Source organism: Emys orbicularis, chromosome 14 (assembly GCF_028017835.1).
Source record: "Emys orbicularis isolate rEmyOrb1 chromosome 14, rEmyOrb1.hap1, whole genome shotgun sequence".
In the NCBI taxonomy this organism is placed as follows: Eukaryota; Metazoa; Chordata; order Testudines; family Emydidae; genus Emys; species Emys orbicularis.
The window spans coordinates 3,366,100-3,389,490 of NC_088696.1; the positions used below are offsets into that span (position 1 = coordinate 3,366,100).

The following is a 23,391-nucleotide window of genomic DNA, read 5'->3' on the forward strand; positions in this document are numbered from 1 at the left end:
GAAACTTGACACAGGCCAACTCTAGAGGCCTCACTTGGCACCCTGGGCCTCAGATTCCTCCTCGTCATCTTCATACATCTCCCCTTCCTCTTCAGCTGTGGCATCCTGGTACTGCTGGTACTCCGACACCAGGTCATTCATGTTGCTCTCTGCCTCGGTGAACTCCATCTCGTCCATGCCCTCGCCCGTGTACCAGTGCAAGAAGGCTTTGCGTCGGAACATGGCGGTGAACTGCTCTGAGATGCGCTTGAAGAGCTCCTGGATGGCCGTGCTGTTCCCAATGAAAGTGGAAGACATCTTCAGCCCCCGGGGTGGGATGTCGCAGACTGCCACCTTGACGTTGTTGGGGATCCACTCTACGAAGTAGCTGCTGTTCTTGCTCTGGATGGCGAGCATCTGCTCATCCACCTCCTTCATGGACATGCGGCCTCTGAAGACTGTGGCCACTGTCAGGTAGCGTCCATGCCGTGGGTCACAGGCGGCCATCATGTTCTTGGCATCAAACATCTGTTGGGTGAGCTCGGGGACGGTTAGGGCTCGGTACTGCTGGCTGCCACGGGCTGTGAGGGGGGCAAAGCCTGGCATGAAGAAGTGGAGGCGAGGAAAGGGCACCATGTTGACTGCCAGCTTCCTTAGGTCAGCGTTGAGCTGGCCAGGGAATCTCAGGGAGGTGGTGACGCCACTCATGGTGGCGGAGACCAGGTGGTTGAGGTCACCGTAGGTGGGCGTGGCCAGTTTAAGGGTTCTGAAGCAGATGTCATACAGGGCCTCGTTGTCGATGCAGTAGGTCTCGTCCGTGTTCTCCACCAGCTGGTGGATGGATAAGGTAGCATTGTAGGGCTCCACCACCGTGTCAGACACCTTGGGGGAAGGCACCACACTGAAAGTGTTCATGATCCGGTCGGGGTACTCTTCACGGACCTTGCTGATGAGGAGGGTGCCCATGCCTGAACCAGTGCCACCGCCCAGGGAGTGGGTGAGCTGAAAGCCCTGCAGACAGTCACAGTTCTCACACTCCTTCCTCACCACGTCCAGGACAGAGTCCACCAGCTCAGCACCCTCTGTGTAGTGCCCCTTTGCCCAGTTGTTGCCAGCACCGCTCTGACCTGTGGGGAGAAGACACAGTGGATCTCCTCACTTCCATCAGTAGGGAGGCAGGTGTGACCAGTGACCAGAGCCTTTTGCTGCAGGAATTCGGTCTCTCCTGGGCGTGCCCAGCACTGGGTTTAACAGACACTATGTGCCAGGGAGGGCTGCTGTACCGCAGAGCTGGGCTAGGAGAGGCTAGATGTTGCATGAGAACAAAGCCTGGGAGCTGCCTGGATCAGCCCTCTCAGGCTGGCACCACCTACCACAGAGCAGCCATGTGCCAGTCTGGAGGCCCTGGAAGGCAGAGGGGCTCAGCCCCCCGCGGTGACTCCCATGGCATGAGGCTGCCCTGACCTCTCTACTTTCCCCACAGCTGAACTAGGCAGCCCCAGGAACGGGTTACAGGCTAGTCGTGTAGCAGGGCAGGCACTGGGGAGCCAACCGCTGAGTGCCTGAGATCTCAGAACAGAAAAGAAACAAAATTCAGCCTTGCCTAAGGGTAGAGCCCCGAAGGGCAGGGGTGGGGTACGGGGAGGGGAGCGGCAGGGATGGTTGTAGTGAATTCAGAAATGCTCTGCACGTGTTTCCTGGGCAATGGGAGAGACGGGGCTAAGCTCCTGTGCAGGCATCGAGGGCCCCGCAGAACCGTGGTTTGCAGCTGAGCTCTTCCTCCCAGCACCTGATCACATGCTCCTCTGGGCAGGTCTCCACTACTGCTTATGTCGCTATAACTTAGGTCGCTCCAGCCACCCCCTCCAAGCGACGCAAGTTACAGAGACCTAAGCGCAGTCCACACGGGTGCTATGGGGGCGAGAGACGCTCTCCCGCCCACACAGCCCCTTGCACAGGTGGAGTAATTCTGCCAACAGGAGCGCGCTCTCCCGTCAGCACGGAGCCAATGTAGCACTTTTTGCGTAGACGGGCCCTGGGAGAGCAGAGAACAAGGGGCATTTTCCTACTTTCCCCTGCCTTCAGCATCCTGGGAAGGAAAATCAGCACGAGGCTCAGCGTCCCTGTTCAGTGACCTTCCCACAGGTTTGGCTAGACTTTCTGCCCTGGGCTGATCAGCTGTTTGCTCCAGCCCTGCCCCTCCCTCAGCCCCTTCATCTCAGCTACACCCCGCCCCCTACCCTCTTCACCCCATCCCACTCACCCAATTCCCTCCCACGTCCTCTCTTCCTTCACTATCCCCCCAAGCTAAATTCACCTCCCTCCAAGCAACGCAGTTCTAACAGGCCATTGGCCCCATCACTGGTCACTGGCTGTGCTAGTCCCCTTCCCCCACCCTGGGTCTGGCTGCTCTACTGAGACTAAACTCTCCTGGGCTGGGACCATCTCCACTCTGTCCTGCACCTCACACTAAGTGGCCCGTAGGCACTACTGGAATAGCAGGGAGGCAGAGATACGGCCCAACGAGAAGTGACAGCAGGCAGCTGTGTCGTGGGGAGCAGGGTGAGGGAGCTCTGGGTGAGCAGCTAGGATGAGGCCAAGAGAGGAGCACCACACAGGGCAGGACAGGGTTAGAGCAGCAGCAGGGGACTGGGACATACCAAAGATGAAGTTGTCAGGTCTAAAGAGATGTCCAAATGCCCCCGATCGAACGCTGTCCATGGTCCCGGGCTCCAGGTCCACCAGGATCGCACGGGGTACGTACTTGTGAGCTGGAAAAGAGACCACATGTTCCCTCTTAACTGGCAAGGCTCCATGGGACCAGCTTCCACTGCTTGGCCTTAGCGTCCAGAAGAGCCAGCTCGTCTGCTGAGACTCCAACCTCTGCCCCGGGCATTGGCAGCACCCTCTAGTCAGTGGTGCTCCAGTCCCCATTAGACCTGGGCCCAGCTCGTTACGTTCCGCGGGCTGGAGCTTCGGCACAGGGCCGTTTGGATTTGGGGACAAGCTGAGAACTCGCAGTGCACTGGGGCAGGGTTGGGAACTTCCCCAGTACTACACCACTGCACCCCTGAAGGCATCTCCTCCCTTCCGATGAGCTGCCACAAAGGGAGGAAGGAGCACAGGCAGCGGTCATATCCCCTCTGGCCAGGTGGGGCATTCGCAGCAACAAGCAAACCACCAACTGAGTTTCACTTGGCCCCACCCTGCTGCCAATGCCCATTCCAGACAGACGAGTCAGGGGCCTGCTTTGCCGTCCTGTTGACCCCAGCAGCTGGCTCTGCACCACAGTAACCAGCCAGCATCGCCTTAACCTCCTCCAGCTGGGATGAGGAGAGGAAACTAGTCCCAGAACAATCCTGCAAGCCAGCAGCGCACACTCCAGGAGAGATGCAAGGCTCCCAGGGCTCCCTGGGTGCTGGACACGCCACACGCCCTGCGTTCCCACACCTTGGGGAGCAGGCGGCCATGGAAGGGCCCGGCCAGGCATCCAAGAACAGCTCCCCGCCTGAGCACAGCGGGAGAGGAAGCTCAGGGTAAGTACATGCATCCCCAGGCAGCACTGTTAAGGGCCAGAGAGGAAACCCTGTGACACATCACATACTGCTCCAATCGGCCTGGCCCGGGAGGAGTGCAGCAGCCAGCTCTGGACTTACAGGAAGCCTCATTGTAGTAGACACTGATCCGCTCCAGCTGTAGGTCGGAGTCTCCCACGTAGTTCCCGCTGGGGTCTATCCCGTGCTCATCGCTGATCACCTCCCAGAACTGCGGAAAGAGCAGGGGACATTCAGGAGGGGTGTAGCTGTGGGCACCCAGGCAGGGACAGGCCCCGCATTGAGCTAGGAGGCACACCAGAGAACACAAAGCCAAACCGCTCCACTCCAAAAGCCAGCCAAAGATTCCAGCTTGGCCTGTGTGCAGTGAATCCTGGCACCCGGGAGCAGGACGAGAATCCGGTTCTGAAGTGGACCCTGCCCCCCTACACCTCAGTGCAGGGCTGGTCCCTACAGTAGCTCTGGTTACAGTAGCATGGTTCCTAGCATGCTGTCTAGCCCTAGACACTCCAGACCATGCCCCTTGGGGAGGCTGTTACACAGCCCGATGCCTTGCTGCCAGGAAACCCCTCTGGCTAGTCCGATAGAAGGGGTCTCTGGCAATTCAATCCCCTGGCCCCTCCACCTGGAGGCAGAGAGCTAAGGCTGGCTAAGTACTAGCCACAGGAAGGGATAAGGAGTCGAGGGGCATTGTCAGGCAGAGCAGGGCACTGGATTTGGGAAGGGGACAATTGCTCTGCACTCACCATCTACCAAGCCTCCTCTGACAACGGAGAGTCAGAGCTGCCTGCAGCACTAGGTGACCGACCCAGAGACATTGATTAGGTGCCACCAGTGAGCTCCACAGTGAGCCAGCAGATGGGACCAACCATGGCCAGAAGCAAGTCACAGCTCAGGGACAAGGGTAGCTTTGGAGACCAAGGCCTGAATTCTCAGTTATCCCAATACCCAGATTCCAAGGCCAGGTGGGCCCACTGTGATCATCCAGTCTGACCTTCTGCACAGCACAGGCCAGAGGCCTGCCCCCCAGTAACCCCTAGAGCGGAGCTTAGGAAAACATCCCACCCTGATGTACAAGTGGTCAGCGATGGAGAATCCACCATGGCCCTTGGTAAGTTGTGCCAGTGGTTAGACATGCTCAGTTAAACGTTTACACCGTCTTTTCAGGCTGAATGTGTCTAGCTTCACCTTCCAGCCATGGGATGGCGTTCGACCTCTCTGCCAGACTGAAGAGCCCATTATGAAATGTTTGTTCCCCGTTGAGGCTCCAAACACCACATGGGTAAGAATCTACCAGGATCCAACAAGATTGTCTGTGCTCTGAGCTCTCCTTTGTCATTGGGTAACACGGTGCTTTGCATCAGTAGATCTCAAAGCTTTACAGGTGGGGAAACTGAGGCACAGGGCAGGAACGTGACTTGCCCGAGGCCACTCAGAGCTGGGACTAGAACCCAGGTCTCTGGAATAACAGTCCAGTGCTCTATCCACTGCCCGTATGCTGTGTGTGTGTGTGGGGGGGGAGGGGTAAAGGGGCCCAACTCTTCACTTGAGCAGGCTCAGAGCTCCTCAGGCGGAGATACCAGGGGAGTCCCGCTGGGGCCAGAGTTGGCTGCTAAGACGCTGGTATCCAAACCTCCCGCTAGCTGGGAGCCCTTCATGGAATGGGAACACGGTGCAACTGCCCGGTGGCCGGCGCATAAGGGGAGACCCCTGGGGCGGGAGCTGGGATCCTGCACAGGCACCGCGTCAGTCCCACGGCGGCTGGAGATTTTCCCGGAGGTTCAATGGTTAAGCAACACGCATTACAAACGGCTCAGATCGCAGGGCTGGGCTCCCGGGTCCTTTCAGCAGCGCAGGGAACTCCCCACGCCAGCTGTTTGCGGCTCAGCCGGGCTCCCTGTCAGCCTACGGGGGCCGAGGTCTGCCGGCAGCCAGTCATGTCTACACTGCAGCATCGCCTGGCTCTGCGCCAGACGGGAGCTAGCCATGGTGCTGCAGCAGCACACTGACCTCCAGTTACCTCCAGACTAGCTGAGTCACTCGCCTTTGTTCTCCCGGGTTTCATAACCGGCAGCAGCGACAGCCAAGGAGACGGGCAGGAGGGCGAGTGGTGCCCTGGGAAGGGGGCTTTGGCTTCAAGGTGCCTGAAGCCAGAGGACACATTTGAATCTGCTGCTCTCCTGAGCTCCCTGGGCTTTGGCCAGGTCTTCGCAAGGGCCCAGTCCTGCAGGGAGCGACGTGCTGCAGGAGGGTGGGCAGGCTGCTAGCTGCCACTGCGCCCTCGCAGGGGTCAAACTAGTCACAGACAAAACCTGCCAGCTGCGCAGAGCCCCCTCCCTGGAGAAAGCCTGGCCAAGACAAGCCTCCTGAACGCAACAGCACCATGCAGCCTCTGCACCGAGCACCTCACCCCCCGCCTTGCATGGATTTCCGAGTCATTCCTCTCCCTCTGCCCAGTGCCCTGCCTCAGGAGGCTGGGGCTGCTCCCTCTCGGGGGGGGGGGGTTGTCCTTGGAAGAGACACTTCCTTTCCCGGGGGTGCACTGTTCATGTGGAGCTGCACAGGGGGGGGGGAGAGACACTCATTGCCAAATGCCCGGGCTAGAGCTAAAGCTCACTCAACTCTGCTAAAGCATGTTCCCCAAGACTCAGAGCTGGCTCTAGGCACCAGCGTCCCAGGCATGTGCTTGGGGTGGCACTTTTCAAGGGGCAGCCCTCCTTTTTTTTTGCGCTTGGGGCAGCAAAAAACCTGGAGCCAGCCCTGTGCTTTAGACTTGATGCTGTGTTTGGGGGAGTGTCGGGGAAGCGTCCTACATCGGACAATGCTGCGCGTTTTGTGCCAGCACTACTAAACGGAGCTCTAATTTACAGCAGCCACCGTGGCTGTAAGAGGACAAATTGGAATTGATTGCAAGGTCAGGGTGATCTTAAAATACACAGCAATGTCTACCTGCAGTGGGGCTCCTCTGGTCAGCTGCTCACTCTGCAGAGCTGACCTCATCTCCTCTCCCCAGTGACCCTTTGTTAAGGGACCACACAGAGCTCTGAGCCCACCTGAACCTCCAGGGAGTGGACAGTGCGGTGATCACCCACCCAGGACTCCAGCTCACCATGACAGACAGGCAGTGCTCCGAGGAGCTGCCACTCAAAGAAGCTTGCATCCCGCATCCATCAGACAGGTCACTTACAGGGCTTATGAATTCCCTATGAATTATTCATACTGATTAACATCTAAATGAGTCTCTTCAGGTAGCAAATATTGAGGTTCCCCAAACAATGAGCGCTCAGGGAATGACACAGCTGAAGTGCTGAGTGCGAGATGTGCTCTGGAGCAGCAAGGTAAGGATTGCGTAAGCAAGGGTACTTGCTGCCCCATCCGGCCCCAGGTCAGCTGGAGCCTGGGACTGGAAATTAACCACTTAGATGCCAGTGGGTGGCAGAGTGCACCCAGGCACTCCTCCATGGGCAGTCCCCCTTCCCCCTCCTCTCATCCCTTCTGGGGGAATCTAGGGCTCTGTCCTGCTGCCACGTCCCAGCCAGGGGAGACCAGTCCTGGGGATGAGAGCAAAGCTCAGCCGCCCTGGAGCCTTTTCACTTCCAGTGCAGAGGGGGGCTGACCCCCAACACACATGGGGAAACGGGCTGCCGAGATTTCTGCCACAAGCCTTGCTGGAAATGGGCATTGGCAACCTTCCAGGGCTGATTATTCCGCTTGGTAACTGGCCTCTCCCCCTCCTCCAGCCACTTGGCCTATTAGTGGCAGGTGTTCTCCTGGCCCCTGGTGACCAGGATAATGACAAGGCATTCCCCCTTCATCCCGACTGGGCGCGCTCAGCCGCAGCTGCACACGGACTCCCCAGCACTGATTTGATTTCGGCCTCCTCTCCTCAGCCCTCCTGGGACAGGGCAGGAAGCAGCCGCCTCTCCTGGCAGACTTGCCTTGTTCTATATTCAGAGCAGGCACAGATGTCCCCCGGAGGCCTGATTGATGATTAGCTGTCGCACACTAAGTCACCGCAGCAGGTGTCTTGAGCAGAAGCGCCCAACAAAATATTTTACACATGCAATTGACATGGAATTGCCACGCTGGGTTAGTGAGCCGAGCCCCTCCCCTCCCCCCCCCCCCGATTCATGTATTTCAGTGTCTGCCTGTAACAAAGACACCTTCCCACGTCCCAGAAGCCCCAGCTGTAGCCTGGTTTGCCTACTAGCCATTCCCCCCTTGGCTACAGGAAGAGGGCTGACAAATTCCCCTCTATTATTGCTGCATTTCACACACAGGATGGTGCTAATCTAACAGGAGAAATCGGTTCCAGCTCCCACAAGACGCCCCTGACAAAGAGGGACCGAGGCTCTGAGCTGCTGCTCCTCAGCTGTGACTCGGGAGGAGGCTCCTGGTTACATTTGATGTGTCGGGGGGGAGGGGGGGGGCGCTGAGCATGGCTGCTCAGTGCTATTGTCCTGCCCCCGAACCAAGGTTGCTTGGTCACCATTTCTCCAGGCTGCAGCGTCTCCCTCAGACTGCTATTTACGGAGCAGGACCCAGCCCCGGGCTCTGATGGTTCTGGAGAGATCTCCAGGGCTCAAGCCATGGAGGAGAGTCAGGGCAAAGGGGCGTGGCAGCACCGGGCGCCTGACTTCCCTAGAGCAGCTGCCTTTGTACTGCAGAGGTCAAAGGGTTTGCCTGGGGCCCATGGCAGGGTGCGGCTCATGCAAAGTCACAGCCGACACTTGGCTCCCAGACCTCGGTTCTAGCCACTAGCCCTCACAGCCTGCAATTACGGAGGGCATCTGGCCTGTTAAACCAGAACAAAGCCAGTCACACCGGCATCCCTGCTGGTGGCTGGGCAGGTTAAACCACTGCTGGAGACAGTCAGGCTTGGCAGCATCTTTATGTGGGGCGGGCAGGGCAGCTTCTGCCCCTCACCATCTCGGGGAGCTTTGGGGCTTCCTTCATTTCCAGTTTTTCCACCTAAGAGGCGTCAGATGAAGGCTGCTCAACAAAGGGCCCCACCTCCTTTGCCTTTTCTGCTGCTCCTGGCAGGAGCTGCCATGCTTACGCCAGTCACCCCGCAGGCAGGCCGGGCCGAGGTCACGCCCATAGCCCCGCAGTTAGGGGGCTGTGAGGCCCGCTCTGCCCGTCAGAGTCCTGGCACTCAGGCTGGGCACAGAGATGGGGGCTGGGCTGGCAGGGGCTTGTGCAGGGAGCACTGTCACATGTCTGTGCCACCCACCCAGTGCCATCTGCAGCGGGTGACCAGCCCCCCAGAACCCCTGGGCCAGCTCCCCCCAGGCACTGTGCTGCCCTGAGCAGCCACCTGGCCGCCCCCACCCAGCACTGCGGAGGGGAGGGGCTGGGGGAGCGCACAGAGAAGATGCTGGAGCAGCCAGTCGCCCTGCGCCACAGCATCCCCCAGGCCCAGGGCTGCGCCCAGCCAGCCCCGGGCTGCGGATCCCAGCGAAGGCAGCCGGTGCCGTACCGGGCACAGCCCCAAGCGCCCGGCCCCGGTGGCGCAGCGCTGAGCTCATCCCTTTGTTCCCAGCTCCGCAGTGCCGGGGCGTGGCTCGGTCGCTCCCAGCCGCCGCGCCGAGCGCCCCCTGCCCCGGGGCGGGGCAGGCACCGCCCACCCCCTCCACGCCGGCCGCGGCTCGGCCCCCGCCCCCTCCGCGCCGGGCTGGGGCTGGCGCTGCGGGCACGTCCCGGCCCCCCCGTGCACCCCCGGCAGAGCGCGGAGCCGCAGCCCGGGACCCCGCCAGGTGCCCCCGGGCCGGTACCTTGGCTCCGATCTGGTTGCCGCACTGGCCCGCCTGGATGTGCACGATCTCCCTCATGCTGGCCCGGGGCGGCGGCTGTGGCTGGTGCAGGCGGCTCGGGGGCGCAGGAGCGGAGCGGGCTGGGGGCTGCGGAAAGCGGCCGGGCGCCTGCCGGAGCCTTTTATAGGCGCCTGCCGCTGCACCGGGCCGGCCGCTGACGTCACCCGGCCGGCCCACCAATCAGCAGGCGCCGCTACAAATGCTGCAACATCCCTGCAGCATCAGCACCAGCGCATCCCCCGCCCTGCGCCGCCACAATGCAACAGCTGCCGCGCCCCGGAGAGCAGCCGGGGACCCCCACGTACAGCGGGGGGAGGGGGCAGAGCCCCTTGGCCTGAGTCCCGCGCTGGGGGGCCAGGCGGGGGTCAGTGCTGGTGTGGTTCCGGCACTGGGCTAGGACCCGGCTGGGCAGGGTTTGAGTCCTGGCCCTGCCCTAGTCTCTCTGGGTGACCTGTCCAAGTCACCGAGGGGGCCCCGGGGAGGGGCTCAGCGCTGGGTGCATGTGGGGTGCTGCTGGCCAGTCCGGATAGTGCCCCCCAGTGTTTCCATCCTTCCTTCCCCGCCCGTCTGGGCCCTTCCCCTTCTGAGCGCTCTGAAGCAAGGCCAGTCTATGCAGGGCCTGGCGCGGGGGGCCCTGGTCTCAGCTGCTGCCCTTGTACAACCAATGAAAGCAGGAACAGCCTAGAGCAGCCCAAGGGGGGGTGTCAGGGTTAATCAGGGTTATTGTGGAGGTGCCCAAGGACCCACCGAGATGGGGACCCTGTTGTGCCAGGGGCTGGACAGACACAGGAGCAGCCAGTCCCTGTGAGTTCACAGCCTAGACAGACAGAGACAGGGGGGCGCACAGCCCGCAGGCAGAGTGAGCAGGGTATGGAGGCAAACGGCCTGTCAGTGCCAGTCCCCGTGCTGCAGAAGGCGGCGTGTGGATCCTGGCCATGCCCTGCCCAGCCCATCCTGCACCGAACCAGGAGAGGGCGGCTCCTTCCCGAGCTCTAGGTGTGTTCTGCTGGGTTTCTAGCCTCACTCTGATGCCTGGAGCTTCTCACCAGCTGGTTCTGTTCTGAAGCTTAATAAGCCCTGGCTCTCCAGGAGCCCTAGTGGCCAGGAGTTCCACAGGCTAATTGTCCATTGTGTGAATGAGGATTTCCTGCCATCCTGATTTTCAGCTGGCTCCTTTCCCGTTCCTTGCATGGCCCCCATTCCTGTCCAGCCGCTGTCTCTATCCCAGCCATTATTCCGGGTCATTGAGTCATGGCCCCTCTTATTCATCTCCCCCGGGAGTCCGCCAGCAGCACCCTCCACATGGGAGGGGCACCGCACTCCAGCCTCAGAGGCACCCACTATGGGGCAGGTGGGGAGCACAGGCTCTGGGACTCAGATCCACCCACTTTTGGGGGCACGGGTCCTTTGGGTCACAACCCACCATGCAGGGACAGAGGCGATGCCTGTGCCTCCTGGCGATTCAACCCTCAGTGTTGGTGAGTGGAGCCCGGAGGGCTGCCCTCTCTTCTGCTCGGGCTGCGGTGGCAGCTGGGAATAGCCAGGACACAGCCTGACCTTGCCCATCTCCCCTCCTGTCCCACCTTGGAACACTCCAGCCCTGCTCCCTTGTCTCCGGGCTCTGACGGGGGAAGCCCAGAGCTGGTATAACTGGCTCTGTACCTGCCACAGAGGCCCCTGTGCTGGGGGTATTTCAGGGAGGGGGCTTCATGGCCCTTTTGCAGCCACTTGGTAGTGGTGGGTGCAGGGCCGAGGTGAGTTCCTCCCTGCCCCTGGCCTCGCTGGCTCCTGCCTTGCACCTTGCATAGTCCCTTACTCCTCTGCTGCAGCTAGCCAGGGCCTCGCCATGTCTCTTTTGCCTTGCTTGGCCCTGCACCGGGTGATCCTGGGGGGGGGGGGGGCTCTGTCACTGTGCCTGCTGGCAAGGACCCCTCTGTGGGGATATTCCCTGGGCAGGGGGGCCGGACAGGTGCTTTATAGCCCTTTTGCATGGGCCGTAAAGCACTGACGAGCCCCTGCCCAGGTTAACATGCCGAGAGATTGGGACAGCAGCTTTACTGGCTCCACTGGCCACAGGGTGCAGGGCAGGGAGAGATCTGAGCAGGATATTTGCACAGCGTAAAACTAGCCCTTGTTGGGGACGCTGGAGGCAGGGGAATTGCCAGCCCCTGCTCGAGGAGGACATGTGGGAGGACCTGCTGCGGCTAGAATGAAAGAACAAAAACCCCATCAGAGCCGCTGTGTGAGGGGAGCAGCGCTGCAGGCCAGGCCCTGCTAGTCACCTCCCTTTGTTCAGCCCACAGCCCTCCAGCTGGAGCAGCCAGGCTGGGCGCAGCCTTCAGGGAGAGATGCTTTTCTGAGCCTGCCCCACCACTGGCCCTGCAAACCCCGGGGGTGCTATTGTAGTGGGGTGGTTCCCCCTGGGCAGCCAGGGTGTGGGGGAGAAACTGCTGTGGCCCATCCCCCACTGTTGGCTCCATGATGCCGGTTGCCCTAGGCATTGCCTGCTTCATTGTGTCTGCGCAGACTCAACCCGTCTGCCTCTGGGCAGCAGCTGCCCCTGCAGCATCAGGCTGGGGCCCGTCCGACCTTCCCTTGGGCACGTAGCAATTCGGGCCCCTGGACTGGCAGCTGCATAGCTCCTGGGTCATGCCAGTGACCCAGCGAGTCCCATTCACACCAGGGAGGCGGAGCAGAATCAGGCCCCCTGAGCCTACATCCCTGCGACACAGCTTGGCCTAGAGTCTCTGGAAAGGGGCACTTGGGACTTGCCTGTCCCAGGCTGGGGGGTGGGGGTGGGGGAGCAGCTGGGAGCATGGGGAGGGGGTTCAGAGACTCAGCAAGTACAACGCTAAGAACTGTAATTCCATTAACAAACCACCGACAGAGGGAAAATGCCAACTCACTGGCAAGGAGAGTTCCCTCACGCTGCACTGCAGGGCACTGCCCAGCCCTCCCCTGGGGAGCGATGCCCATGCCATGGGGCAAGGTACTAGTGGTTACTGGTGGTGCCACCAGAGGTGGGAGCTGCTGGAGAGATGCTCTGACGCTGGCAGGGGCAGTGGGGTGGGGGGCCCTTCCCTGCCTTCACCCCTGGGTCCTGGATTCCCCAGTCCTTCCCCAGGGTCAGGTACTTGCCTTTTGGGGCAGGCTGGAGCTGGCAAGGCAGGGTCCCCCCATGGGACACTGGCAGGAGATGGCGGGGAGGGAGGTGAGCTGGAGGGCAGTTCATTGCTGGGATGTTGCAAGAAACCCTCACACCAAACTGCCCCACTGCAAACCCCACACCTTGAACAGCCCCTGAGGCCAGGAACGCTGACCTCCAAGCCCTGCACCGTGTGAGGCACCCGGGCCCAGCCTCACCCTTGCCAGGTGCAGACAGTGCAGGGCCCTTGCTCAGTGAACACACCTCGACCCTCCAGGGCCAGCGCCCGTGCCCAGTGACTGCATGCTGAGCTCATCCCGAACTGCCAGCATGCTGAGGGGAGCCGCTCCCCTGGCATGGACAGCCCGGCTGGCTGGGGAGGGAAGCCCCTTGGCTGGAGCTCTGGGCTTGGAGATAGAGGCCTGATATCACCAGCTAGAAAACAGAGCAAGCGGCAAGCTGGGAAGGGACTTGGAGACACAACAAAACCAGCTAAAAATCCCCTGAGCTGGGTGGAACGGGGAGTCACAGCATCCCCTACCCAGGGGCTGGGGGGGTCACCACATGATTGTCCTGCCATGGGACCTGTGTCGGTGGCATGGACAAAGGGACTGGAGGGCGCAGGGCATGGTCCTGTGGGTTCTGGGACTGGCAGTGAGCAAGCCCCACAGCAGTGCCGGTGTCATAGGAGGGTAGTGAATAGGGAACCCATGGACCCCTGTTTGCACCAGGTCTCCCCCATGGCTGTTACTGTGATACAGGCAGCCTGGGGGTGGCGTGGGTGCTGGGGGACCCTCTGCCCATTTGCACTGAATGCCCAGGGTCCTCACAACCCTGTGACCTTTTCTCTAGGGCTCTCCAGTGCAGGTTTCCACAGCAGCTTCCCACATCCTGTCACTGAGCAAGAACACCAGGGTCCCGGTGCACCCAGCCCAGAGGCAGCCCTGGGGCCTGGCTCCCTCACTAGCTTCTCCCAGGGCAGGAGGTGCCTTTGCCTGACATACCCCATCTGCAGAACGATGTGCTGGCCAAGCAGGGAGCTGACATAACTGGGGAGGGAGTTGGCCCCTGGAAAGATGCTACTTCGAATTCTACCAGCAAATCCCAGAGCCTCGACCTGCTGGCTCCCTGGGTGCCCTGTGGGGGCATCTGAGCACAGCTGCACCTTTGTGTCTGTGTTGGTAGCTGGGCGTAGGCCCTGGCCAGGGGCTCTGTGTCCTGTTCCCCCTCCCCACCAATAAACAAACCTGCCTGGAGGCCACTGAGCACCACGGTCGCTGGTGGGAGCTGAGTGCGGCAGCAATTGATTTCTGCTCAGGCTGGTTCCAGCTCCTTGCTTTGGGTAACATCCATTTAACCCTGGTGCCTGCTGGACTTGGCTACAGGCCGAACGTGCCACCTCCTGGACGGGCGTTTGTTTTCGGGGTAGGGCTGGGGCTCTCCAGGGCACCCCCCCGGGCCAGACTCCAAAGGCGTTATGGCACCAAAGGATGCAGAGAGCCACCTGGTGGATGGTGCTTTTGTAAATTCCTCACAGCGCATTCCTGCTGCTTTCAGTGCCTACCCACACCTGGAAACCTGCCACAAGGCAGACGGGGCCTGAAACCCGGGGGCCCCAAAGGAGCAAACAGCCCCCCCTTTCCAGGGAGCCCTGCAGGCTTTCTTCAGCCCCGTGGCAAAGCCAAGAAGGCAGAAGGCCAAGCTCCAGCTGACCAGCTCCTGTGCAGGTCACATTTACCACCTCTGCTAAGAACGCCGCCCAGCCACCCTTGCCCAGCCATGGCGTGGTGGGGAGGCGGGAGCCCCAGTGCAGCCCAGGGCTCTGCCCAGGAAGGGGGGTAGCCAGGGGGCAGCTGTGCTCACAGGGAATAACAGCCACAGGAGTCAATACACTGGTCCGAATTCCCGAATGCCCCAGCCCTACCACTGCTTCCCACATGGCCCTGCCGGGGAGGGCTGTTGAGGGCAAATGCTGAGTCAGGGCATTCGGATGGAAACCCCCCCCCCCCCCCCCCGCCGCCCGGCTCTAGGCCCCCGGTGCAGAGGAGTCTGTGGGCTCTATCAACACTCTCGGCCTCCTGGGCCCTCCACTGGTGTGTGGTGGCAGATGCCAACGTGATCCCTGTGTGCTGATTGCTAGCCCTCGCCTTGCACTGAGCTGCCCCAGAGCCTGGCCCCCTAAGCTGGGCCGGCCCTAGGGTGCCCCATATAGCACCAGGGCTCAGCACCCCACAAACCAATGGCTCTAAAGACGGGTCCTTCCCCCGCTCCTAGTCCCAGTCCAGTGCCCCTGGCTGCCCAGAGGCACCCAGGCCTCAGTGCTTGCTGGCCACGCTGGGGGGTTTGGTCTGGGGGGCCACGTGAGGGTTTGGAGCAAGACCCCTGCAGATGGTGACACAGTTGCCTGCGCCGCGGGGGCAGCATGCGTGTGCATAGCTGCGAGGCGTGTGCCCGTGTGCAAGGGCACTAGCAGGGCTGGCATGGCCCCGGATGGGGAGTGCAGCACAAAGGCCTTTGCAGTCTCCAGGCAGCAGAGGGCACCGGGCGTCCCAGCACAGCCCCCAGCCGGTGCGTTTCTGTGGGGTGAAACCCAGCCATGGGGGGCATGGCTGTGCGGGAAGAGGAACCTGGTACTGGCCATGCTGGGGGGAGGCTCTACCTCTGGGGGGTATATGGTGTGGTGTGTCCATCGTGTGTCCCAGGGGCATGGGTCTGAGAGTGTCATCAGAGGGGGACTGTGGGGGATGGGCACTAGCATGGGGGGGTGTCTATGGAGGATGTGGGGGGAGGGGCACTGGCCTGAGGGGGATGGGCTCCGGCATGCGGGTGTCTGTGGTGAGCATTGGGGGGGAGGGGTGCTAGTATGAAGAGGAGGGGTGCTGGCATGGGGGGGTGTCTCTAGTGGGCAGGGGAGGGGCGCTGATGTGTGGGGGTGTCTCTTGTGGGTGTGAGGGGGATGGACTCTGGCATGGGGTTGTCTATGGTGGGCGTGAGGGGGAGGGGTGCTGGTGTGGGGGGATGTCTATGGTGGGTGTGGGGGCAAGGGATGATGGCATAGGGGGTGTCTATGGTGGGTATGAGGGGGAGGGGCGCTGGTGTGGGGAGGTGTCTCTTGTGGGTGTAAGGGCGATGGACTCTGGCATGGGTCTGTCTATGGTGGGCATAAGGGGGAGGGGCACTGGCCTGGGGGTGTGTGTGGTGGGCATGAGGGGGAGGGGCGCTGGCGTGGGTGTGTGTGTGGTGGGCGTGGGGGGGCGGGGCGCTGGCATGGGTGTGGTGGGCGTAGGGGGAGGGGCGCTGGCGTGGGTGGGTGTGTGGTGGGCATGGGGGGAGGGGCGCTGGCGTGGGGGTGTGTGTGGTGGGTGTGAGGGGGAGGGGCGCTGGCCCGGGGGTGTGTGTGGTGGGCATGGGGGGGAGGAGTGCTGGTGTGTGTGTGTGTGTGGTGGGCGTGGGGGGGAGGGGCGCTGGCGTGGGTGTGTGTGGTGGGCATGGGGGGGGCGCTGGCGTGGGGGTGTCTGTGGTGGGTGTGAGGGGGAGGGGCGCTGGCGTGGGTGGGTGTGTGGTGGGCGTGGGGGGGAGGGGCGCTGGCCCAGGGGTGGGTGTGGGGGGGAGGGGTGCTGGTGTGGGGGTGTCTGTGGTGGGTGTGAGGGGGAGGGGCGCTGGCGTGGGGGTGTCTATGGTATGTGCTTTGCTACCTGACATTCTGGGCTTTTCCCGGCCCTGTTGCCAGTCCCTGGGCCTGTCCGGATTGCAGGGGAGGCCCAGCGTGCTGTTCCTCAGGGCAATGACCTGGCTCCCTCCCTAGGCCCTGCCCCTGCTCTCCCCAGGACGCCGTGCCCAGGGCAGTGCCCATCCCTCAGAGGAGCCGGGCTGAGGATGTCGCACCGTGGGGCAGCAAGGGCTGAGGACACGTGGCAGGCTGAGCCATTCCTCCCACCCCTGGCAGATGGGAGGGCACAGCAGGGCTGTCCCTACTTGCTTCCCGGTCCTGCCCATGCAGGGGAGAAGGGCTCCTGCCAGGGCTGCATGGGGCTGGTCCTGCCCGGGGCTAGCTCCACGGTTGGTCCAGAACGGGGCCCTGGTGTGGCAGCCAGGACTCCCAGGCTCTAGGCTCAGCTCTGGTGCTGACCCACAGTGTAGCCTCTGGCGAGTCACTGCCCCATGATGTGTCTCCGTTACCCCGTGACCCTGCCTCCCTCATCGGGGGAGACGACAGTGCCAAGGGGGGCAGCCCCTTGCCTCCCCGGTGCTGGGACCAGCACTGAAGCCCGAGGTTTGCTCAGGCATTAGGAGACCTGGCTGACTGGGGTGGGGACCATTCCCATCACGCTTCAGCACCGCGCAGTGAGGGAGTAAGGGGGTGACAGCTCCTGGCGCCAGGCCCTGCAGCCTGCCTCTGCCCCCAGCAGGCCCAGGAAGAAGCATGGGGATTGTCTCTCCAGCAGCCCGGGGGCTAAGCACCATAGTCCATGGGGGCCCCCATCCCTGTCGTCAGGCAGTGCCAGACACCCAGCCAGGCTCCCACGTGCCTTGGGAACTCCTGGAGGACAGGATGGAGCCCGAAGGACGGGAAAGGGCAAATACAGCCCCTAGCCTTAAAAAGGGAATTACAGACCAGGCAGCTTAACTTTGGTGCCTGGAAACATGATGGAGCAAATAATCAAACAATCTGTTTGTAAACACCTGGAAGAAAAATAAGGGGATAAGTAAGAGCCAGCATGGATTTGTCAAGAACAAATCCTGTCAAACCAACCTAACATCCTTCTTTTAACAAGCCTTGTGGATGGGGTCGGGGTGGGGGAGAAGTAAGATGTGATACCTCGACTTCAGTGAGGCTTTTGTTACTGGCTCCATGACCTTCTCATAAACAATCTGGAGAAATACAGCCTAGACCAACTTATTATAAGGGGGGTGCACAACAGGTTGGAAAAGCGTACTCAGAGTAGTTACCAATGGTTCACAATCAAGCTGGAGCCCGCAGGGATCTGTCCCGGGTCCGGTTCTATTCAATATCTTCATACATTATTTGGCTAATGGCATAGAGAGGATACTGATAAAGTTTGCGGATGATACCAAGCTAGGAGGGTTGCAAGCGCTTTGGAGGACAGGATTAGAATTCAAAATGATCTGGACAAACTGGAGAAATGGTCTGAAATAAATAGGATGAAATTCAATGACGAATGCAAAGTACTCCACTTAGGAAGGAACAATCAGTTTTGCAAATACAAATGGGAAATGCCTACCTCGGAAGGACCACAGGAAAAGATGTAGGGGTTATAGTGGATCACAAACTAAATATGAGTCAATAATGTGATGCTGTTACAAAATAAGCAAACATCATTCTGGGATGTGTTAGCAGGAGTGTTGTAAGCAAGACACAAGGTGCAATTCTTCCACTCTAATCCGCGCTGATTAGCCTGCAGCTAGAGCATTGTGTCCAGCTCTGGGCACCACATTGCAGGAAAGATGTAGACAAATTGGAGAAAATCCAGAGGAAAGCAACAACGACTAAAGGGCTAGAAAGACTGACGACCTACGAGGGAAGATTGAAAAAAACTGGATTTGTTTAGTCTGGAGAAGGTGAGACGGGGTGGGGGAGACACATGCTAACAATCTTCAAGTACGTAAAAGGGTGTTAAAAAGAGGAGGGTGATACATTGTTCTCCTGAAGCGCTGAGGACAGGACAAGAAGCAATGGGCTTACATTGCAGCAAGGGAGATTCAGGTTGGACATCAGGAAAAACGTCTTACCTGTGAGGGTGGTTAAGCACTGGGACAAACTGCCTAGGGAGGTTGCGGAAGCTGGAGGTTTTAAAGACCAGGCTGGACACACACCTGTCGGGGATGGTCTAGGTTCACGTGACCCTGCCCTGGTGCAGGGGGCTGGCTGAGATGACCTCTCCAGGTCCCTTCCAGCCCGGCACGTCTATGAATCTATGATTCCGTGCTGTAGAGTTGGAGCAGTGACAATGGGACCCTCCGGCGGGCTCTTCCACACTCCTTGCCCAGCGACTGGGGGAGGGGGAGGCAGCCAGCAGGAGCGAGCTCTACAGAAGGGCAGACTCATTGCCTGTCTAGTTCCCAGCCTAGAGAGCCTGGCCTAGAGTTACCAGCCCTTCTGCGTGGGCAGGAAGCAGCAGAGGGAGTTACAGGAATCCCTACTTGGGGACAGAACAGAGCAGCAGCCCTGGAGCAGCTGGGACTCACTCACACACTTCTCCAGTGGTGGGAGAACCGTAGATTCTGTGCCCTGGGACCTCACCGGAAAGCTGGCCAGAAACAGCAGCTGCTGTGCCCAAGGCCCTGCCATGTTCTGCACCTGCCCCAGGGTGGGAGGGGATGGGCTGACGCAGGCACTGGCATCCCCTCGGGCAGGCGCTAGGTGCCGTTCAGCAGCTAAACTGTCTCCAACCCCCAAAACAAACAAAACCCCGCTTGGTTTTCCGCCACCGACATCTGATGGGAACTGACCGGTGCCCCTTGCAAATGGCTTCTCTGCCTCCCATGCACACTAGGGGGCGCTGTGCTGTGGGCTGCAAGATGGCCATGCAGTTACCTCTGAGAGCAGGAACCCCGGCTACAACAGGCCTCCTCAGCCCCTCGGCCATGCCTGAGTTACCAGGAACACAGCACCACGTCCTTCAGGGTTTTCCTGAGCTCCTGGCTCCGGAAAGCATAAATGAGCGGGTCTATCACCGAGTTGCAGATGATGAGGATGAGGAAGAGGTTGAAGTAGTTGAAGAAGCAGGTGCAGAAGGGGTTCTTGGGGCATGTGACGATCAGCGTCAGGTGCAGGAAGAAGGGGCTCCAGCACATGAAGAAGACCCCCAGCAGGATGGTGAGGGTGACCGCCCCCTTCATGCTGGTCATCTGGTGGACGGTGCGTTTCTTCTGCAGGCTAGAGATGTTCTTGGCATGGTGGTGTGCCAAGGAGAGCATGTGGATGTAGAGCCCCACCACGAGGATAAGCGTGGAGAGGAAGAAGCCGATGAGGCAGAGGATGACGGCGTTGTTCTTGTAGTAGGCGATGAAGATGCTACTGGAGATGGTGCTGGCGACCCAGATGCCCACAATGATGATCACCGCCCGCTGCATGGTCATGATGCTGTGGTAGCGCAGGGCATAGAAGATGGTGATGTACCGGTCCACGGCGATGGCCCCCAGGAAGGAGAGGGACGACACCACGGAGCTGCAGATCATCATGTCGATGATGTTGTCCATCTGGCGGACAATGCTGGTCTGGAGGACCAGCACGCCGTGCTCCATCAGCAGCATGAACAAGGTCTCCACCAGGTTGCTGACGCTCACCAGCATGTCGGACACAGCCAGGCAGCAGATGAAGTAGTACATGGGTGAGTGCAGATTCCTGTTCTTAATGATGGCCGTGACCACCAGCACGTTCTCCACCAGGCTGACGAGGCCCAGCGTCAGGAAGAGCTCGTTGGGGATGAAGACGCCCTGGCACCAGGCGCTGCTCCTGTTGGCTGTCTCGTCGGTCCTGTTGCTGGGGGCAGTGGAGTTCAGGGAGTTGAGCAGCATCTGCAGAGAAGCCAGCGTTGACATAGCGACAGCTTCGGGATGGGTGTCAGGCAGGTTCTGCTGCTGGCAAACACGGGCAGAAGCAGGCGTGGCCACCACAGCTGCTGCGGCTCTGGCCAGAGCAAAGCCAAGCGTTTCTGCTCCCTCGGAGCGTTCAAGGAACAAGTCTTGGGAGAACAACTCTCCCCGGTGCACCAACCTGGAAAGTAGCGTTTACAGTCTCCCTGCATTGGAGGGCAGAGGATACCCAGAGCAGGCAGTGCTGGGACTTCAGCAGAGGGAACACACACAGGACAGGTCCACGGGGCACCCCCAAAGCTGGAGGGAGATGCCCTGGGCTGAGGAATTTCAAGCTGCCTCTGAGACCAACTCCTCGTCACGGGCACTTGCTGTCTTCAGAAAAGGAAGAAGCCAGAGAAGCACCTGCAGGACTGGGAGGGTGAAATGCTCGTCCGCGTATGTGCGCTGGATCCCAGGGGTGTCCGGGCTCTGGACACAGCCGTGCGAGGAGCTGAAGATGTGTGCTCAGACTCTGTGCTCCTTTGCGTTCGGGGTGCGGGTCTCTCACTCTCTGCGTTCCCGACTGGAACGGGAGGGAGAGCCCCGGCCTTCGGCCCCAACCCTTTCCCGGCTTCCAAACCCTCTCCAACTCCACTTCCTAGCCCAGCCGCTGTATTTATCCCTTGCCCAATGTAATCGATTAGCCGGAGCGCAGGACAAAGAAAGAACCCTTTCTCTTCCCTACTTTAAAGGCAGTTTGCTCAGCTCCTCCTTCAAAAGAGGGTGGTCAGCCACATGACAGCATCGCATGCAAGGAGCGCGCTGAAGGGCAGCTACAGGAGGGTTATGAAACATCTCTGGGAGCCTGCATAATTGTACCCCTTCCTCAGTGCCTGGTGGGGCAGCGCCTGTGACCCAGCCCCGCAGGCGCCGACCCCAGCAAGGGGGCTGACAACAAAGCGCTGGCACCCTCCAAGGGGATTTCCACCATGGGCAGGTGGCGGGTAGAATGGCTGGAAATGGCCTTCTGGCCGTGCCACTGTTCACTTCCAATGGCTGCTGGCGGGTACCATGTGGGCACTGTCCCCTGGGCTTGTGCGCTGCAGACATCCGACGGGTACCACGCGGGCACTGTCCTGCGGGGCCACTCACCGCAGACACCCAGCAGGTACCACGCGGGCACTGTCCTGCGGGGCCACTCACCGCAGACACCCGGCGGGTACCACGCGGGCACTGTCCCCTGGGGTCGTGCGCTGCAGACACCCAGTGGGTACCACACGGGCACTGTCCTGTGGGGCCACTCACCACAGACACCCGGCGGGTACCACGTGGGCACTGTCCTCCGGGGCCACTCACCGCAGACACCTGGCGGATACCACGCGGGCACTGTCCTGCGGGGCCACTCACCGCAGACACCCGGCGGGTACCACGTGGGCATTGTCCTGCAGGGCCACTCACCGCAGACACCCGGCGGGTACTGTCCTCCCTGGCCGCTTGCTGCACACAGTCCCATCTCTATTCACAGGCATAAGCTCTTTATCTAGAGGCACAAATGCATTCTGTGCTGCAGAACAGACGCTGGAAAATCCGATGGGCCAGATTCCTTCCTGCCAATGTCAGCGGAGTCATGCCCAGGGCGATATGTCTGTCGGCTGCTCAGAAGTCAGGGCACTTGGCAACAAGACTTTGCTCTGCGGAGGTCATGGCTGGTTAGATCCCATCTTCCCCTGGCCCCTCTGCCGCGGAGGTAAGCAGTGTCTATAAAAAGCTCATTGACTGGGAGGTTCCCTGGGAGTTCGGTAGGGGGTTCAGCCAAGGCCCAGCACGAGCACGGACACTCACTCAGCCCCGTGCTGTATTGATGCGTGACTCACGGCTCACAGCACTGCCCGCCCGGCCCTTCCACTTGCCCGCCCAGCATCTTCGCACGCACTGGAAAGGCAGAGCTGTGGCGCTGCGGAGCCCCCCAGACAGGGCTAGAGAGTCATGCGTAGGGAAGTTATTTACCCCTTCACATCATACGTGAAGCCATTAACCGGCAGCGGGTTGGCCAAAGGCAGCACTTCATACAGCGCACAGTCCGCCTGGGGGACTCGCTGCCAGGGTGTGTTGTGGAGGCCAAAAGTACAACTGGGTTCAAAAAAGAACTAGATAAGTTCCTGGAGGACAGGTCCATCAATGGCCATTAGCCAGGAGGGGCAGGGACACAGCCCCATGCACTGGGTGTCCCTAGCCTCGGACTGACAGAAGCTGGGAATGGGCGACGGGATGGATCACTTGATGATTCCCTACTAGGTTCACTCCCTCTGGGGCACCTGGCATGGGCCATTGTCGGAAGACAGGACACTGGGCTGGATGGACCTTTGGTCTGACCGCTCTTATGTTCTTACCAGCTCCATCCCTGCACCCTAACAAAGGGCAGGTGGGGCTTCATTAAAGGGACCAAGGAGCCCAACCTTGAACTCCTCAGCAAGTCGTGCCGGCGAGGTCTGTAAAGGAAACTGGACAAACGGTGCAAAGTCCGTCCTGCGAAGCACCCACAGGCCTCACCATTTGGGCACCAACCTCACTTTTGAATCCACAGCTCGTGAGCCTTCATCCCAGCCCGGCTGGCTCAGCAGGAAGAAATGTCTTGCCCCTGTACGAGTGGAGAGAGAAGAGCTTTGGATTAGCCCAGCACTGAAGTGCAGCAGCCTCAGGACAAAGCAGGAAAAGCCTTTCCTGGACAGAGGCCTCTGGCAGGGGCAGAAATGTTTGCATTGTAGTTGTGAGCAGCAGAAAAATGAGCTGGACCGAAGGGGGCCCAGTGGTGGAGCACTGAGCCTGCTTCTCACCCCCAGGCATGGCGCACGGAAGGGGGGTAAGTGTGATGCGTGGGTCCCCCAGATCCATTCTGACCTCGGGGCCAAGCACTGTCTCCACGAATGGAAATCCCCTTGTGATGCTAGGAAAGGCACAGCAGAGACCAGAGCCCTGAGTCCAGGCAGCAGCTGCAGGGCATTGTGGGTACTAGAGAATGCCCTGGAGAACCCGGCCAGGGACCCTGGGACTTCAAGGGAATGGAGAATACGCAGCACCGGATGTGGATAGCAGCGATAGATGCTGCTGGCTCCTGGAGACCGTGGTGCTGATGCCAGGTGCCAGCAGTAGGAATTGGGGGGAAGAGACAGTCCTAGGGGGCCAGGCCAGAAGGGACTAGCTGATCATCCGACTGTGGGCACAAGACAGGCCAGAGAACTTCCAGGGACTCCCGGCTCAAGCCAAATAATGCCTGGCTGAGCTAATGGGGAAAGACGTCCAACCTCGATTTCAGGTCTCCAGCGGACAGAGTCCACCACAGCCCCAGCTCACTCGCTCCAGG

At 60.5% G+C, this 23,391-nt stretch overlaps 1 protein-coding gene across 1 annotated transcript; it reads right to left on the reverse strand.

Annotated features, from left to right (window-relative positions):
• Nucleotides 1-30: 30 nt before the first annotated feature.
• Nucleotides 31-20,054, reverse strand: TUBB3 (tubulin beta 3 class III). The gene is made up of 5 exons (XM_065416774.1): nt 19,111-20,054; nt 9,308-9,401; nt 3,636-3,744; nt 2,640-2,750; nt 31-1,106 (listed from the first exon to the last, which is right to left on the reverse strand). The coding sequence occupies exons 1-5, from the start codon at nt 20,052-20,054 to the stop codon at nt 31-33; spliced, it is 2,334 nt and encodes a 777-aa protein (XP_065272846.1).
• Between the last annotated feature and the right edge of the window lie 3,337 nt (nt 20,055-23,391).